The following is an 18,239-nucleotide window of genomic DNA, read 5'->3' as shown; positions in this document are numbered from 1 at the left end:
TTTAGTAACAAAGGTTAGGGCTTACCTGGATCCTCTGCTTTAAGTGGATGGTTGGACTGTGTTATATTGGAAGTCTTGTCCAACCTTGATGATGATATGATCCTATGCTTCCAAGAGTGGTATGCCTAAACTTTATTTAAATTGGAAATTGGAGTACTCTTGGTGTAAAGCTGTATGATGTATTTGTTGCATACTAATCCAACACTATTAAATGACACAAATATTGTATTTCCTAGATACAGGAAACAGCATCAACTGTTCTGAAGTCTAAGCTTATAGCAAATGAAAGTTTATTTAGCAACTCAGATCCACCTTTTATGGTCGTGTTATTTAGATTCATTAATTTACAGTCGAATATATAGCAGTCTGGTCATTTATCCATTTCTCTCAAGAAGTTAATTTTGGTTGTTTTTTTTTATTATTTTTAAGTGTCCTGGCTTGATAAAATAAATATATTTATATACCTGGTTCTTGAAAACAACAGCTAATAATAATTAAACATATTAAAACCAAAATTTATTACATTTTTACAACTTCTCTGGTAAAAACATATGAAGCAGTGTTTCATGATTAGTCAAGGCATTGGTAACTTGCATAACCTTCAGTTCTCCATTACCTGCTGACCTTATTATAGAAAAGAATCTGAACTTCATTACTCAAGTAGAAAGATGTACTCAGAAGCTGAGAGCATGCTAATATCTAGCTTTTCCTAAAGCATTTTACAACTATTTCAATGTAATTTCTAACTTCTGTAGAACAATTAAACATTTTTTTTCCTCTTATTTAGTTAAATCTTATTGATGGATATTGCAAAAATGAGGTGGTGAGGATTTTAAAACTCAGGTGCTGTCAAAATACAAAAGAACTGTAAACTGCAGAAGACTACTATTCAATGAATAATCTTTGATGAAAGAGTTGGAATATTTACGTGTTTCTAATAAGCATTTAGGTTGGTATTAAATAATGTATCTGACCTCAAATGTCTTGGAGAACAGTGACTAATGAGAATTTATTTATATGCCTTTGGGATATGTGAATGCAGAAAACCACTTCTAAGTTTTGCTTGTTTTTCTGTTGTTTTGGAAGTGGTATTACTACTATATGGATCGGTCAGTATGGGGGGATCATATTTCTTATAATCAGGATGTTATGTACTCTGCCCAGTAATGAAGTTTATATCCTTTCAGTAGCAGAGGGTAATTTCTCATGGTTCTTCTGTGGTGAGGAAAGGGAGGATTTTCAAAAGATAACTGCAGTTAGACACTTGAAGTAGAAAAACCTCTGGAGAAATTCGTCTCCCTATATGAGTCAAGGACTTAATGCAGATTTTTGTGTTTGGAACTGTGTGAATTGCGTTAAAATTTAATTTCCATAGGATAGAATCATTACCCATTGAGAGTTCTTGGATTTCTTTTCTAACCAGCTGTCTTGAGAGAAAAAATACGTAATTCTGTGAGCAATCAGTATGCTGTGTGCATATATTCACTTGAAAGAATTGTGTTATTTGGAACTTGAAATGTAGATCATTTGTAGAGTGAAGAAAAGTGCAAACCTGATTGCTGCTCCTTGTGGAAACAAGACAAGTGAAAATAATCGCTGCTTAAGTACCTTATTTTCAGATTTGTAGGCTCATGTCTTTAGCTGCTTTGAAAATGTAAAGCTGTCACTTAAGCCATGTGGTATTTTATTAGTAGGTCAGGAGAGGTGCGTATTTTCAGGCAATACATTGTAACACGGAACACTGGCTGTAACACTTCTTAAAAAGCTTTTCTTATATTTCAGAGTGCTGCAGCCACTGCAGCTACATTGGCTCTCCCTGCTGGTGTTACTCCTGTTCAGCAGATACTTACAAATTCAGGTAACTCCCTTTACGCTGAGGTCATGTGTGGTTTTGTGGGTGCTTGTTGGGAGGGAGAAATTGTGGATTTTACTTTCTGTCATATATTGTTCATGTATCAAAATCAGGGAATCTTCACTGGGCTCTTGGGCTGTTGCTCACCGGTCTTATGAACCTAACAGATTCCATGCGAGTCTTCCCTGCTTTTTAGACATGTGCATGAAGACAAACATTGCTGTCACTTCCTTTTGCATATTTCTGAGTACTGTGAGGTACAATGCGAACCATATTGAAAAGCAGGTGACAAAAGTGAAGGATAGCTTCATCTGTAACTGCAGATAAATGTGCCTTAATGATTGTGGTTCCTGCTGTGCTCCTACAATGGAATTCCTAATTTTGTTGGCAATGCCAGTTTTACTTTAGATTTGTCACATATGTATACTGTTACGCTTTATGCTTAGAATATAATATAAATGTGACTTTCATGAACAGCTTCATTAACAGATGCTTTATTTGAGGCCATTCCCTCTAGTCCTGTCACTAGTTACACAACAAAAGAGGCTGATCCTACCTCACTTAAAACCTCCTTTCAAGTAGTGAACAATAAAGCCTCCCCTGAGACCTTATTCCTCTTCTCCAGACCAAGCATTTCCAGTTCCCTCAGCCACTCCTCATAAGGCCTGTGCTTCAGACCCCCTCATCAGCTTCATTGCCTTTCTCTGACTGTGCTCCAGGGCCTCAATGTCTTTCTTGTAGTGGGAAGCCCACAGCTGAACAGAGTACTCAAGGTACAGCCTCACCAGTGCTGAGTACAGAGGGGTGATCACTTCCCTGCTCCTGCTGGTAACACTATTTCTGGTACCAGCCATGATGCCATTGGCATTCTTGGCCTCCTGGGCGCACTGCTGGCTCATGTTAAGCCAAGTGTTGACCAACACCCCCAGATCTGTTTCTTCATGCAGTCCTCCAGCCACTGTGCCTCGAACCTGTAGCATTGCCTGAGGTATTAAAGGAAGATCTGAGAAAGTTTGTCTCCTAGAATCAGTTGCTTTTCTTCCCAGAGTAATTCACTTAGTCTGCTCAGAATCATCTGGGACTTAACCTCCCTGCTTTATGCATTTGAATGTTTAATGAATACATGGTTGGAATGAAATTGAAACATGTAGCTGTTCTAGAAATGTAGGATCTTCTAATTCCTAAGGAAGAACATCTGTGCTTTAGAAGAGTATTATATTGTTACTTCTGTTATGCTTATTATTTTCTTCTTCAGTTGCAAATTTTTGTAGTATGTTTTCTTTAAGGAGGGGGTAGAATAGCCTGCAGAACTGTATTTCCTTCCTTCTTTCAGATTTACTTACCCATTAAAGAAATTTTTGTAGTTTGCACTGATAGAAGAACAGAAAATAAAATCAATCTTTAGGGAAATATTTAAAGTTAAGGATTGTCTAATTTCATTTCTTCTGATTCATTTGAATAGAAATGTAAAGAGCATGTTGGAATATACTGTAGCTCCCCCTTTTCAGAGTTGGAGGCCAGCTGTACAAACATGCGAGCCTTCAACACATTTTGTGAAGAGGTGTAAAATAATAAAGCTATAGGTTAGTTAAAGAAATAGAGATCAGAATATAGGTATTGTGGAAAAAGGAAGGAGAAATGGATAATGAATATAAGGGTAGACTTTTCAGAAAGACAGCTACTTATTGAATTTGTAAAAACAGTTATGTACAGAAGGATTTCCTATAATGTGGTTATCAAAGGGACAGAAGTCCCAGGAGGGGGATGCCATCTGGCTAGATCTTGGAAATACCACAGCATTGGATAAAACTAAAGTGATGTGACTACCTGTGCTTCTTGTTTTGGTAGGTATTCATGTGGATATTGTGTACCTTGACTTCAGCAAGGCTTTTTAACATGCTCTCCTGTGACATCCTCGTAGTTAAGCTTTGGAAGTGGGGGATAGATAGGTGCACAGTGAGGTGGATTGGGAACTGGCTGACTGGCAGAGCTCAGAGGATTGTGATCAGTGATGTAGAGTCTATCTGCAACCCTGTAGCTTGCACTGTTCCCCAGAGGTTGGTACTGGGCCTAGTACAGCATCATCTTCAATGACCTGGATGAAGGGATAGAGTGCACCCTCAACAAGTTTGCTGATAATAATACAAAGCTGGGGGAAGTAGCTGACACACCAGAAGGCTGTGCTGCCATTCAGTGAGATCTAGAGAGGCTGAGGAATTGGGAGGAAAGGAATATTAAGAGGTTCAATGAGGGCAAGTGCAGAGTCCTACAGCTGGGGAGGAGTAACAACGCACACCAGTGAAGGATAAGGGCTGGCTATCTGGAAATGATCTCTGCTGAGGTCAGGAGAGGGACCTGGGTGTCCTGGTGGACAATAGGTAGACAATGAGCCAGCAGATATCAGTGGTATTATGGGGTGCAATAAAAAGAGTGTGGACAGCTGCTCAAGGGGTGTGTTCTTCCCCCTCTACTCCATCATGGTGAAGCCAAATTTGGAGTACCGTGTCCAGTTCTGGGGTTTTTCAGTTCAAGAAAGACAGGGAACTTGTGTAGAGAGTCCAGCAGAGAGCCACAAAGATGATGAGGGGCCTTGAGCATCTCCCATATGAAGAAAGGCTGAGTAATCTGCAGCTGTTCAGCCCAGAGAAGAGAAGACTGAGAGGGGAATCTTACTGATTTTTAAAAGTAACTAATGGGTAGGAGTGAAGTGGATGATGCCAGATTCTTTTCAGTAGTGCTCAGCAACAGGAAAAGGGTTGGTGGGCACTGACTGGGATGCAATTCCATTTGAATATGAGAAAATCTTTGTTTTATGTGAGGGTGACAGAGCACTGGAACAGGTTGCCCAGAGAGGTTGTGGAATCTCCTTTTCTGCAGATATTCAAAACCTGCCTGGATGCTTTCCTGTACAACCTACTTTAGCAGGGACATTTGGACTAGATGATCTCCAGAGGTCCTTTCTAACCCCTGCTGTTCTGTGATTCATTTGTACTCTGCCTATGTAATTTATCTTAGAAAACATGAGGTATGTTCGGAAGTAGAAACTAATACTTGAAATACTGTTTTGCTTTAGAGGTTTAGTCTTGGTTTGCATTCTTCACAATGATAAACAGTCTTACTTAATGCTTCCTTTCTGGCACAGCTGCTATAGCACAGTATCTTTTAATGGGTGAAAACAGAATACAAAGCTCTTTAAATGTTATCAGTGTTCTTTCAGGAAACAGCCTTCTAAACTAAGGTAATTTTAAATGGAGATATCTGTTCTTTGATTAATTTGGTGTTTATTTATCTTACTACAGGCCAGATCCTCCAAGTAGTTAGAACTGCAAATGGAGCTCAATATATCATTCAGCCACAGCAGCCAGTTGTTCTACAGCAGCAGGTCATACCACAAATGCAGCCTGGTGGTGTACAAGCACCTGTTATACAGCAGGTAAAGAAAATAAATTAATACGTACACTTGAAAGTAAAAACCTGATAGAAATTATTAAATGGGCTTGCATTTTTTTGCTGTCAAATTTAAACATTTATACAGAGACGGAAGTGGTATATTTAAAAAAGGATTGTGTTAAGGATGTTTTCAAAGACTAAATATTTTGGAATATTGTTTCAAATGTCGTTTTTATCCTTGCAAGACTCAGACTAGCATTGGTTTAAAATTGCTTTTATATGGGTCCAATGACAATTTACATCACTTGCACAATTTTAGTCACTATCCTTTCACGAATGTATTGGTTGGTTAAATGATTTTGTGTTGCAGAGCATGTAGAGGAAAATGCCTTTAAGCAAACCCAAACAAATAAACAAAAACCCAAAGCATAAAAACAACCCCGCACCAAACCTGGACATTTCATTACTGAATACAGTAGATTTTATTGCCAGGATTTTTGTTCAGTTACAAGGTCAACTGTGCATCCAGTTTGTGTAGGCATTGAATTTATTATTGTGTCACAGTTCTGCAGCTTAGACATGAATAACAATAAAATTTCAGGTTAAGTATTCTGTAAAGAAATTTTTAAAATATTCTCCTATTTGAGTTTAAACGTTATTCTACTGTGCTTGGAATTTGAGTGCAGAAAAGTTACCAAGCAATTAGAGAAGCTATATTATTGAGGACTTAATTTCCTGTCTGATATAGATGGAGTATTAGTAACGTGTTTCTCTAATTAGTCCAAGTGAGATTGATATGCTGTTGCAGGGTTATCCCTAAATATAAGTCCACCACAGTATATGCTTCATTGTCTTCTGGTAGTCTGGTGTATATAATAGTGTATATAATCACTATACTATTCCATCAGGTTTTGGCTCCAATTCCTGGAGGGATTCCCCAGCAGACAGGAGTGATTATTCAGCCTCAGCAGATCCTTTTTACAGGAAATAAAACTCAAGTTATACCTACAACAGTGGCTGCCCCTACAGCAGCTCAAGCACAGATTCCTGCAGCTGGTCAGCAGCAGCCACAGCAACAACAGGCACAACCACAAGCACCACTTGTTCTCCAAGTTGATGGAGCAGGAGACACATCATCTGAAGAAGAAGAAGATGAGGAAGAAGACTATGATGATGATGAAGAGGAGGACAAAGAAAAAGATGGAGGTGAAGATGGCCAGGTTGAAGAGGTAAAATTAACATCATTTCAGAAGATTGCAGAATGCCTGTATTTCATTTTTAATTTTTTCACTGCAGTACTTAAAGGAATACTGTAATCCTCAAAGAATGTTCTCTCCCCATAATCTTGAAAATATCAGTGCTATCTGTGTACTGTAGTTTCTTTATATCCCATACTGACGTGTGGAAACTGTGTATTATCAAAGCACCTTGAAATGCAGCTGGTATGGCAGGGGATAACAAAAAAAACCTGTAAATTATGATGAGTGCCTTTTTAAAGACTTGAATAGTAGTATTTCTGATGGTACGAAAAGGTCAGCCCTGATATTATGAATCCTTTATAAGCAAATGGAAATAATCAACTCTATTTGGGATAGATTGTATTCCAAAACCAGGTGGTAGGAGGAATGACAAAAGGTGAGTGTATTTCTAATATACTGAGAGAACAAATAGGTGTGGTGATGTGGCCTGCACCTTTCTCACTGTTAGGTTGCCTTATATCATGCTAGAAGGGGCCTGAGAATGAAATTTGATTATAAAACATTTTTAAAAATACATCTGACCTTGATTTAACTAAGTCTGGAGTTAAGATTGGGAGCAAATGTTCTTAGTAACTTGCTTAATAATACTGTGTGTTTAGTTTAGATTTTCCATTTACTTGGTTTTGGACTTTAGGCAGTGGTTCTAACTGAGTTTTGTTCTGTTGCACCAAAAAACATCAAAGAAAAAGCTAATAAGCTGAAAGTACTTTTATTACAGTTTCTGGCAGGAAACTTTGTAGTCCCTAAACCTATCTGTAAGATGCATTTTGAACTGTTGGATCACTTACACAGCTTTCTGCAGATTTTCTAGTTATCTTAAGATTTCATTTAAAATCCCAGTATGAGGAACATTGTAGCATTTCACCATCTTTATCACCCATGCATTATATATGCTGGCAGAACGTAAAATTTTTATCAAGGAGTTAAACTGGGTTTTTTGTAATACATCTCGAGTTGTGTCAAACAATATTGTTCTGTTAGAAGTTTTGTCCCTTTCCATTATACTGATTGGTACCGATGTCAGTCTTGAATGTGTTAACAGTTGCCTTAGTAAGTATGGCTCATCATGCTTCAATATTGTGTATTGTATAGATTTTTTTAATATGCTAAGGCTTCATCATCGGTGTGCCAGAGACCTCCCCATGACTTCTGCTTCTAGCATTCATCAGCAGGTAGTTAATGAGTTGAGTAATTCTTTAAAACTTAATTATGACAGTAATTGATACTAGGAACTCTGGTACACCTTTTTCTTCTCTCACTTCCGTTTTCTTAGTATTGCTTATATATTTTGGGGCAGGTGGCAGGTGGGAAGATAATGATTAAGCAGAAGACCTGAGAAAAGCCATTTTGTATTTATTAGTGGTTTTTTTAAGATTTGAAGTACTTGCTGTTTAGATGAGGTAGAGAAAGAAGAAAAAAAGAAACTTGCAGAAGCATTCTCACCATACTGCATAGAATGCAGTACATCAGAATTCTATTTTGACAAACACTAGAGGTTAGGTGCTTGAGGAAAGGAGTGAGAATGATTTAGAAGAGGTATCCAATTTAGAGATGAGATTTAAGACAATCCTCTTAAGTACAGGTGGGAAGGTCACGTGGGGAAGGAGAAATGAGGCTTGCAGTTCAATAGTGCTTGTAAATACCCTTGTGGCGTCATTTTGTAATCTTGCAAGACATGCACCGGTCTAAAGAAAAATAGTAATGAATAGAGGAAATAACACAACTTGGAAGACTTCTGAGGAGGAAAGGCCACTTGTAGAAAGACAAAAAGTTGAAAATAATTTTTAAGGAAAAATACTTGTATCTGGAGAAATTATTTTTACCTATCTCTGCATCATCTTAAAATATCTTTTTTCCTCCTCTGCAAACTTCCTGCTTGTGTTGAGATCTGTTGCCATTTGTGGTACATAAGGCAAAGATAAGTATGTCCTGGAGTTTCTATTCCTAGTGGAACGTAGAGAGATGTGAATAATGTTTTATTTGCATTGCTTAGATGCTTTAGAAAAAAAGAAAACACACATAAGGATAAGTTTTTGTGAAGAGACATTGCAAGTGCTAGAACTTTTAGAATAAAGGAATGAAAGTGATTGTGGTGTGTAGCGATTTCATATGATGTGATGATGAAAGACTGCTGTGCTCATAATCTGTCCTGAACATTGAAATTGGGCACTGAAATTGGTAAGGACATCCCCCTTGTATTATGGATGGCAGAAAGAAAATGTATATGAGCCCTCTGCTGGAAAGCTGAATACTTTGCACCTCCAATGCTTATGTAGGTCCATGCCAACAGACTGTAGCCTGGTCTGGCATGAACAATCTAAATAACAGCTGTAACTATACTAAACATTGCAACTTTTGCCATGTATTTCTTTCAGGAGCCTCTTAACAGTGAAGACGATGTGAGCGATGAGGAAGGACAAGAACTGTTTGATACAGAAAATGTTGTTGTGTGTCAGTATGATAAGGTAAAATATAAAACACACGCAAGAATTCTAATTTGTCTTATTCCTTCAAGCCATAATTTTTAAGTGATGAAGTATCCTTTTGTGACTGTCTAGTACAGGTAGATCTGTAAAGGTTATGTGAATGTTAATGCAAGAACTACCTGTCATTTATATAAAAGCTGTTTTTTTTTGTTTACTTGTTTGATGCTGTTTAGCTAGACTTGGTGGTACTGAATAAAGCTTAGAAAAGTTTGGTTGAATTTTTTTCTTCTCCATAACTATCTGTGATCTTTTATAAAAGGTCAGTCATCTGTGCTCTGGAGAAGTGAACTATCATAAGTAAGCTTTGTAGTTTACTGTAGCCATAAATTAAAGTAGTAGCCATCAAGGTTTAGACTTAGTAGAAAATTGTTTACTGATCACTAAAAATTCCTCTTTTTGATGACTGTATACTTTTCAGAGGAGAGTGTTCTTTCTGTGCTATTCATTTTTTTAATTTTTATTTTCAGAAAAGGTAATGTGGAATGCTTTTGCTTATTTTGCTTTAAGTTCTACTGAACTCTCCGGTCTTCTCTTGAGTTACTGCTTTATTTCTGTATGTTTGCCCCAAAATACTTGAGTCTATGTGCATTCATCTTGGAATTGTTTTATATTTGTCCAAAGGCTCTTGGACACTTTTTTCTTTACTGAGGTAGTAGATTTTCTTTCTTTTCCTGTGAGGTGACTTGGACTGTGAAGAATAAGGATGCTTTCTAAAGCAGAAGAAACACTGTTGAATTAAAAAGCTTTACATTTCAAAGAATGACTTGAGTAAAAAATCTTCAGTTATTTCAGCATTCTGCTTGGACTTTCATATTTCAAAAAGAATTCAAGATTGAGGAAGGCAGTATCTGCAAGCTAGCCATCCTTCTCTTCTAGATTATAATCAGAAACTATTAGTTTGGAAACAGTTCATGAGAGTTATTGCTTACTGACACTTTTGTGTTCGATCTGTTAAAATTTACAGTGATCTTTCTTTCTCTTGGACAGTATCTCACCTCTCTGAAAGATCCTCTCTCTAAATTTGTTTTCCCATTGCTTAGTTGTTCTAATGGCATGATTTATTTGTTCTGTGCTTACAGTATATTTTACTTAAAAAAAAAAAAAAAAAAAAGAATCCTAAAATATTCTTCTGTCTTTATACTGAATTTAAAGCTGTTGCTTATTCTTTATCTCGTGTCAATGGGAAGATGTATCATAAAGAGAGGATCCGTTACCATTGTAGAATTGTAGAAGCTCTGGAGATCGACTAGTTGAACCCCAAATTTTGTCACTGACCATTATGATATGGACTCACTGTGGAGCAAGGAAGAATGTCTTTTTTTCTTTTCTTTTTTTTTCTGTTCTAGAATTTCTTGGGTTGTTGTTGATACTTGGACTGATCACCCAGCTTAATCTTACAAATTTTTGTTATACAAAGCACACCTTAAATACTCAGTATTTTGATTGAGAAGACTGTATAGTTTGAAGTTGCAGATGGAGTGTGTTGAGCACTCAGCTTCATTCCATCATCCCCATCGGGAGATCTTACTTTTCTCACCTGACAATTTAAGATAGAGCAGGAATGTAAATCATATAAAATGACTTACCATTGAGAACAAACTATAGAATATAAGATTAACAGATATATGCATTACCAGCTATGCCATCTTATGCATTTTTTTTAACATAAAGATTTTCAGACTGAAGTCTTTTAAATAATCCATTTGTCTTTCAAACAGTTCTTAACATTCCAAATCTTAGTGTCAAACTCTAATAATTTAGGTAGAAAGTTAAATACATCTACTGTCTATCTGTATATGAAGAAGTCAAACTAGTTTGCAGGTAGAAAGGAATTTAGACAGCACAAGCACAGAATAAACTTAGTGTTGGACTCCTTCAGGACTAAGTTTAAAACATCAGTCTTTGTTTCAGTGTTTGAAATAGAAATATCTGTCTTTCCAGTGGAGTTTCATGGTATGTTGTAATCAAACTAATTTATTAAAGCAGTAGAAGTTGATATATATTTCTCATGTTTCCTTTCCAACTATCTCTAAAAACTTTTAAATGCTTTGTATTTTACAATGTCTTTGAATTTGCGTGGTTTCTTGGCAGTTCCTGTGAGATTTTTTAACCTGGTTTGACAAATGCAGCTGAAACTGCTAGATCTATTATTAGGATTTGTTCTCTACGGCGAAATGCAGAATTGATTTTCAGTATGTTTGTAGTAATTTGGTAATGTTTTTTAATTTTTCATTTTTCTTGCTGATGTAATTTACTATATAGTTTACTTTATGCATTACTGCCTATTTCTGATGCAGAGTAAGACTTCAACTTTTTTCCCTATTTTTAGATCCATAGAAGTAAAAACAAATGGAAATTTCATCTCAAGGATGGCATCATGAATCTTAATGGAAGAGATTATGTATTTTCCAAAGCCATTGGGGATGCAGAATGGTGAAGTTTTTAAGACAAACAAAACAAAAACTCCCTGTAAAAGGAAAAAAATGTTCAAAAGCAGGAAAGGTTGAGACTTGGACATATTCTGCAACCAAAATGTGTTTCTGCACATGAAGCATAAGCAAAAGTATTGGAACAAAGGTAAAATGTGGCAACAAAGACACTACTTCAGATGAGCAAGCCATGGACTGTAGCAGCTATAGCATTGTCTGGGAGCTGGTTTTGTGTGTTAGGAATACCTTAATTATCAATTCTACATACAGGTACCTACAGCTGGTATTTAGCATGTAAGGCTTTGTCCCCCCCTTCTTCCCATGGTTTAAGATTTTAAAATACTTCCAATGATTGAAGGAACTCTTCCCTGTGATAGATTATTAATCTGAAAATGCTTATTGTGTGTACAAATCTTTGCTTTGAACACTTCCTTTTGGTAGTGAGGATGGTCAGAATGTTACTTCGACTGTGTGCAAGCTTTGTACAGAAGGGTAAGAATTAAGGTGTTAAATTTTAAATAACTTGTATAGGGAAAATATTTTTAATTCTGATATGCTCATTAATTATAATATCTATTTGTGGTTTTCAGTTCAGTTGCCCGTAAGCAAGTTGTTGTTCCTAGCAGTTATAAAATGTTAAAATGATCATTTATATTTCAAAGTTATTTTAATTTCATATAAGTGATACTTTTCATTTAGGACTGTTTTTTTTTGTTTTTTTTTTTTGTTTGTTTTGTTTTTTTGTTTTTTAAATACTAAGCACCTGTAGCTCTGGGCTCCCCCTGCCCCCAAAATCAGACTGCTTAACTTTTTAATTATATTCTTGCTGTATGGTGGTGGTTTCAGCATCATTGAACTGAAACAAATAATATAGCTTCCATTGACTTCTTCAAAGTCTTTTTGGAGGGTTTCTGAATCAAATGTGTAGGTAATCACACAACAGATGCATTCCTTCACCTACTTACTACATCCGTAGTACAGACATCCACTAAATTTTTAATATGGAAAGTAACTTTAAAACTATTAAAATCCTGGCTGCAGCTCTTTTAATCAAAGATGTGCTTTACTAAAAAGTGTAGCCGTAAGTTACTTGTAGCAGTTAATCTCTCTGAAGTTTCCAGGTGGCATGTAATTTCATGAGGAGAGCTGCACGGCTTTGAGAACACAGATTATATTAAAGTGTCTGTAGACTGACTTGTTAAAAGAAAATCATAGAGGCTCTAGATCTTGTGTAGCCACTTCCTCATATGCCTTTTCCAGAGGTGTGGTTTTGTGATAATTTTTCTTTTAAGCAACAAGGTCGTTTCTCTCTGCTTCCCCTTCTCTCCTGAGAACTGAACATTTTTCTTCACACACTGGATATTCTCACAAATTCTGCTTTCAGAAATGCAGTTCCTTTTGAATGAGGAGAGGAAATGGGCATTATACCTGAGAAACTGTTGAGGAGAGAATGTCCACATGGCTCACCATTTCAAATACTTTTCTTCCCCTGAGTCCTTGGAAAGGCAATGAGAAGAACACAGTGGACATTATTTTAGTCCACTGAGAAAGACCTGCAGAAGCAGACAGTTGACCCATAAGTTCTGCCCTTTTTCTGTCACTCTGGAGAATGAAACTTACTAAGCATTACTTAATGAAGTCACAGGTATATTTTAGCAGGATAGAAGCACTGCCCTAATTTTCATTCTCTCTGATTTACTTGCCTTGAAGTGTATTTTTAGTCTCAGTAGTATTTTAACAAACAAACAAAATACTCCAAAATACCCCCCCAAAGAGGGTTTCTTTACTGTGATTTTGTATATCTCTGCTCTCATTGATAAAGAATAAAACTGCCTCTAGGTCATGCCTCGAGCCATATGATTGTTGTAAGCCATTTACATACATAAGCTTTATGAAAAGTTAATTTTTTTTTTCTAATTCATTCTTTTGTAATGTCATTATTTAGAGTACATTTTTGGCTCGGGTCTCTCAGACTGATTGGTGTTTGTTTTCTTCTGAACAAAGCAGATGTTTTAGTTATTATTTGTACCACTGTTGACACTTCTGTGTACAAATGAGATGAAGTCAATATTGTATCCGTTAATTCCTTCCTTCTCCTTTTCCAAATCTACTACCAGTGAGTCTTAAGTAGTGGACTTAAGAAAAACTCCCTTAACAGCACAACTAAACCAACAAAAGGAAGAAATCCCTTTAGCTATAGATTCCTGATGAGACTATTGGAACCCAGATTACTTGGACAACACTTGGTTTTCATACGTCTTAGAATTTTTTTTACCCACTTATGCATACTAGAAGCTACACAACCTTTTTATTTATTTTTATGGGATAGCAGAATTTTAAAGGTAACTCAAGTTTAGGCTGTTCGGAAGGATGTCTGAAGCTATCTGAACTTGCATTCTTTTGCAAGCTAATTGTATGATATGCTTTTCAAATAAGTTTTGTTACTTTCAAATACAAGTACCTGTGAAGTTTTCTGTAAGCCAGTCAAACACAAATATACCAAACTGTGCTCTTACTTCTACATCAAGTGTTCCTTTTTTAAATCAAAAAGCATGTTTTAATTTTATTTTATTGTAGCAGCTTGCTGTAAGAATGTAGTTTGCTTAATTTTACTATTGTACTTGAACTTTAATCATGGTTTTAACAATGTAACTGAACAGACCATTTCACTAGGTTCCACAGAAACCATTCCTTCAGAGGGCAAGGGATTCCCATGTTCATAGTTCATAAATGATTTTTTTTTTCCCTTGGAAATAGTTTTTGATGTTGTTTTATTTTTGTTTACTTTTTTTTTAAATAGTTCAGTATTACAGAAACAAATAATGATTTCAAGAGGACTTATTTAAAATTTGCACAGATAATGGAGCACCTTTTAATGACAGAAAAAATGGGGAAAGATAACTTCATAATTGTAACCATGATGACTGATGGAAACTTGCAGAGCAACAGGGCAAAATTGGTACTCTTATGCTTTTTTGGTTTGTAGAATGCCTGTTTTGCCAGTATGGCAGATTTTTTTTTTGTGTTGGTTTCCTGAAAGAGTAAATTTCCTGTAGTGCTTCAATCATAAAAGCAACTTCTTTGCTCTAATTCTGTTGGGTTCTAGTGTGTGCAATCACTTAAAAACATCTAAGTTGAAAACATGTTCAAATATGTTTTCTTTTAAAGAGATAATAGAAAATTTAGTCACATAAGGAACTTTATATTGGACTATTTAAATAAAATAATGATTTTTATCCCCCCTGAGTTGCTGGTTAGTGACAAGATTTCTTTGAGGCTTTGTACTCCTTGTTCCTACATTAGACTTACAAGATGCATTTGAACTTCATTCAGCTTCCTTAATGCAATTTAAAGTAGCAATTGTGGTCTGAGTTATTTCCAGGATTATGATACCTGATTCTGTAGCACAGTTTCTAGAAAAGGGTAAAAAACATGTTGTCATGTAACAGAATTTTTTACAAATGGTTTTCTATTTCTGCTGCAGAATAGAAGTGCTAATGTAAATTTCACCAAGTCTGTGAAAATAATTCCACCATGTGACAGTTAGCAGTAATTATGTCACCATAAAGCATTGCCAGAGAAAAAATTCTTAATTCCAGTGAAGCAGTTGGAGACCTTGTTAAGTTAAGTGCATTTTGATTCAGTCTTCTCAGTTTGTTTAAAACAAAAACAGAAACAAAGAATCCTTTTAAAACAAAATGGTCAAAAATTCTTCCCAGCGCAAAAGCTCCCCATCAACTGCAATAAGATGTTCAGGAGGTGAAGAGTAATTCTTAGGATAATGCACACTGATATTGGGCTGCTTTACACAGCACCGTGGGGTTTGTTGCGTGCCACCCCCTTCCCTGTTCCACACACACCTGAAATCAGAATTATTTTCAGACTTTGAGAGTAATGACTATAAAAGATGAAGAAACTCGCACATCATTTTGTATTGATGTCTGGCATTTAAGGTCTTGTTTTCCCATTGCTTTGATTGGTTGGGAAATGTGTGAAAAACAGTCCATTGGTTTCCCTGTTGTCTACTTTTTTTAGGGAGTTCATGCAATGTGTCTTTTAATTATTATTTGGCGGATTTGACATTGTGGAACAAAAGGAGCTTTTTTAACAGGATGAACTACCTTGAGTTAGCTAAATGTACAGTCATTCAATGAGACATGTTCCAGAGTGCATAGGGTACCAATAGAATATGGAGTGGGGGAATATCCTTTTTTGCTGTTCTGAGCTACTATTGTCAACTGCTGTTGTACATATACTGTTATGTGTAAGGGGGTAAATATATTTATTATGTTTGTAAAATTCATTCTGTACAATTGCAGATCAAGGTTGCTCCTCTGTGATATACAGGATATTATGTTTCAAAGGCCATGCTTGGAATACAATTAGAGAACTTAGTATTTTGATGTACTAAGACCTATTTTAAGTTTAATATTTTGCCTTTGCAAAAACTTTAATTAAAGATGTTATTTAAAAATGTTTGCCACTTCATTTAGTATCTTGCATGTGTGCATTTGTTTAATATCTGATGTTTAATGAATTTACTGAAGAATCTGAATTAATTTTTGTAACATGAGTAACCTCTCTGTTACCTACGTGTTGAGTTTGCTTTGTAGGCTTTCCATTTAACATAGTCAGAATGACATGAAAACTCACATTTTAATCTTGATTCCAGACACCTGTAATTATTTAAGAATTATTGCCCTATGGTAACATGAGCCCTAGGTTTTGAGACAAGATTGTTTGAATAACTTGGTTTGCATACGGAATACCACTTCTGTAGATGGAAATACAGGATAATACTGGGAATGAAATACACAGTTGTTGGAGGAGAACAGACTGATAGTGAGGATTTTGACAGTGAAACTGATTTGATAGAATTGCTTTCTAATGCAAGCAACTGACATATCTTCGGTTCTGGCTAACAATAGTTTATTGAGACAGCATCACTCGTGCTTTATTTTTAAATCTGACTTTTGAACTCAAAATCATTTTTGAAAGGAGTCAGAGATGATTCTGAATAAACATCAGTAATTTTGTGTTCTACCACTGCTGTCAAAGTTGTGCAAAAACAAACAAACAAACAACAAACACAGGCCTTGAAAAAGGCCTTTTGGTTTGGCAAAAAAAAAAAAAGTAAGAAGACGAATCAAAAGAGAATGAAAAGCAGAACAGTGACAAATTAGGATCAAACTCAAGTTATGTGGATTTTTTTTTATTTCTTGTTTGTTTTTTTATTTTGTTATTCATGATTAACTGTGCTTTTGCAGGTGGCAGGAGCAAAGCATTTCAAGGTTATGTTTTGGTAAAATCAAGTACTTACACTGATTGGAAAAACGGTATTTTGATTTCTTAATGGCTTTATTCTTTAACTGCAGAAGTATGAGGATAAAAATATTAGGAGGTTAGCATAGCCTTTAACGTATCTCCATTTAACTTTAACTAGGCATTATTCCTTGCAACTTGTCTTAAATCTATTAAATTTGGAGTTAGTGTTTTGTGTAGGTTTTTTGTTATTTTTTGCTGGGACTTCTGTCTGTTAGAAGTCTGGTTAAAGTCTGTAGGTGTTGCTGCTTACAGTCAGAGAAGGTTATGTCAGTTTTCCCTCAGAGTACTTTTTTTGTCAGTAATGAGATTATGCCAAAACCATTTCAGGGGTGACGACATCTGGTTATCTGCAGTTTGACTTTTTTTTTTTTTTTTTAATCTTTATTGTGGCTATATAACAATCAGAAAAGTAGTTTTATGGCAAACTTTTCCACTTACTTTTGTGTGACGTGCCTGTGCAATTAAATCTTTTTACATGGTATGAAATGCCTGTCCTTTTTTGACTTGAAAAAGGATAATCTGGAGGTAATTCAGGGAGAATAAATGCTGAAAAATACACTTTGCTTTTCAGAGGACAGCAAGTTGCCCATTAGTTTGTGGAGTTCGAAATCCGCTCTCTAAAGACAGATACTGGTGTTTTAAGTGTTTTAAGTACCTTTTAGCACTTTATTTTTTTAAATTATTTTTTTTTTTAAATGCAGCTGGGTGCATTTGGTTTACACATTTTCATTCTTAGTTCATTTTTGTACAGAAAGCTATTGAAATTGAACACAGCAGATATCTGGTCCAATAAAGTGTACTTCAGTAACAAGTGAAACAAAGCCTACTGTTACATTGCAGACAAAACCTTTAACCACAAAATTTCTTACCTGTAGATGCCTGATTCTATCTAGTTAGAAATGCTTTTAGTTTGCTAGAAGTGCCATACAAAGCAACTACACTGCAGACAAGTCCTCTGGACATGTGGAAGAGGAGATGCATTTGGAATCCAGGAGATCTGGGGTTCTATTTCTCAAGGTGCAGGGGTCTATGCAGTACTAGGCAGGGTTTAAAGCCAAGGTGACGTAAGTAAATCCTACCTAGCAGATGTAAGTTAATGATGGAGGAAACAGTTTGGACTAAAAAAAGGTGATCTTTTCTACTAAACCACCTTGCTTCCTCAATTTTCCAAAGGCGTGTTCCCATTTCTCCTAGGAATCATGCCATGAGGTCCCTGCAGACAGGACTTTGTGTCCTGCTTGAGCAGCACCTGAAGATCTTGCACAGAGTTTTCCCTTCAGAGGAGCTGCCTGACTCCTTGTGGTCTGCTCAGATTCTACAGGTAGCAGAGCATTTCGTACAGTGTTATAATGCAGTTTTCATCTTGTGGAGCTTCTCGTAGATTTTGTTCTATCTTGGGTTTCCCATTAGAAAAGTCAAATTTTGGATGTTCTTCCTCCCTGGGCTTGCCTTGTTGGAGCTTTTATCAAGTTAAACAACAACAACAAAAAAATTGGTG

At 36.0% G+C, this 18,239-nt stretch overlaps 1 protein-coding gene across 1 annotated transcript in view; it reads left to right on the top strand.

Moving 5' to 3' along the window:
* The window catches only part of GTF2A1 (general transcription factor IIA subunit 1), a 31,097-nt gene extending 15,207 nt beyond the window's left edge, over nucleotides 1–15,890 (top strand). The window contains exons 5-9 of the mRNA XM_042869516.1: nucleotides 1,783–1,858; nucleotides 5,152–5,285; nucleotides 6,151–6,471; nucleotides 8,877–8,966; nucleotides 11,317–15,890. Of these exons, the coding sequence (XP_042725450.1) occupies nucleotides 1,783–1,858; nucleotides 5,152–5,285; nucleotides 6,151–6,471; nucleotides 8,877–8,966; nucleotides 11,317–11,424 (729 nt within the window). The 3' untranslated portion in view covers nucleotides 11,425–15,890. The remainder of the gene's footprint in view (nucleotides 1–1,782; nucleotides 1,859–5,151; nucleotides 5,286–6,150; nucleotides 6,472–8,876; nucleotides 8,967–11,316) is intronic.
* The last annotated feature ends 2,349 nt before the right edge of the window (nucleotides 15,891–18,239 follow it).

Source organism: Lagopus leucura, unplaced genomic scaffold (assembly GCF_019238085.1).
Source record: "Lagopus leucura isolate 7727_CA_CO unplaced genomic scaffold, USGS_WTPT01 Super-Scaffold_1, whole genome shotgun sequence".
Classification (NCBI taxonomy): domain Eukaryota; kingdom Metazoa; phylum Chordata; class Aves; order Galliformes; family Phasianidae; genus Lagopus; species Lagopus leucura.
Note: the sequence above shows the minus strand (reverse complement) of the source record. Positions and strands in the feature narration are given on the sequence as shown.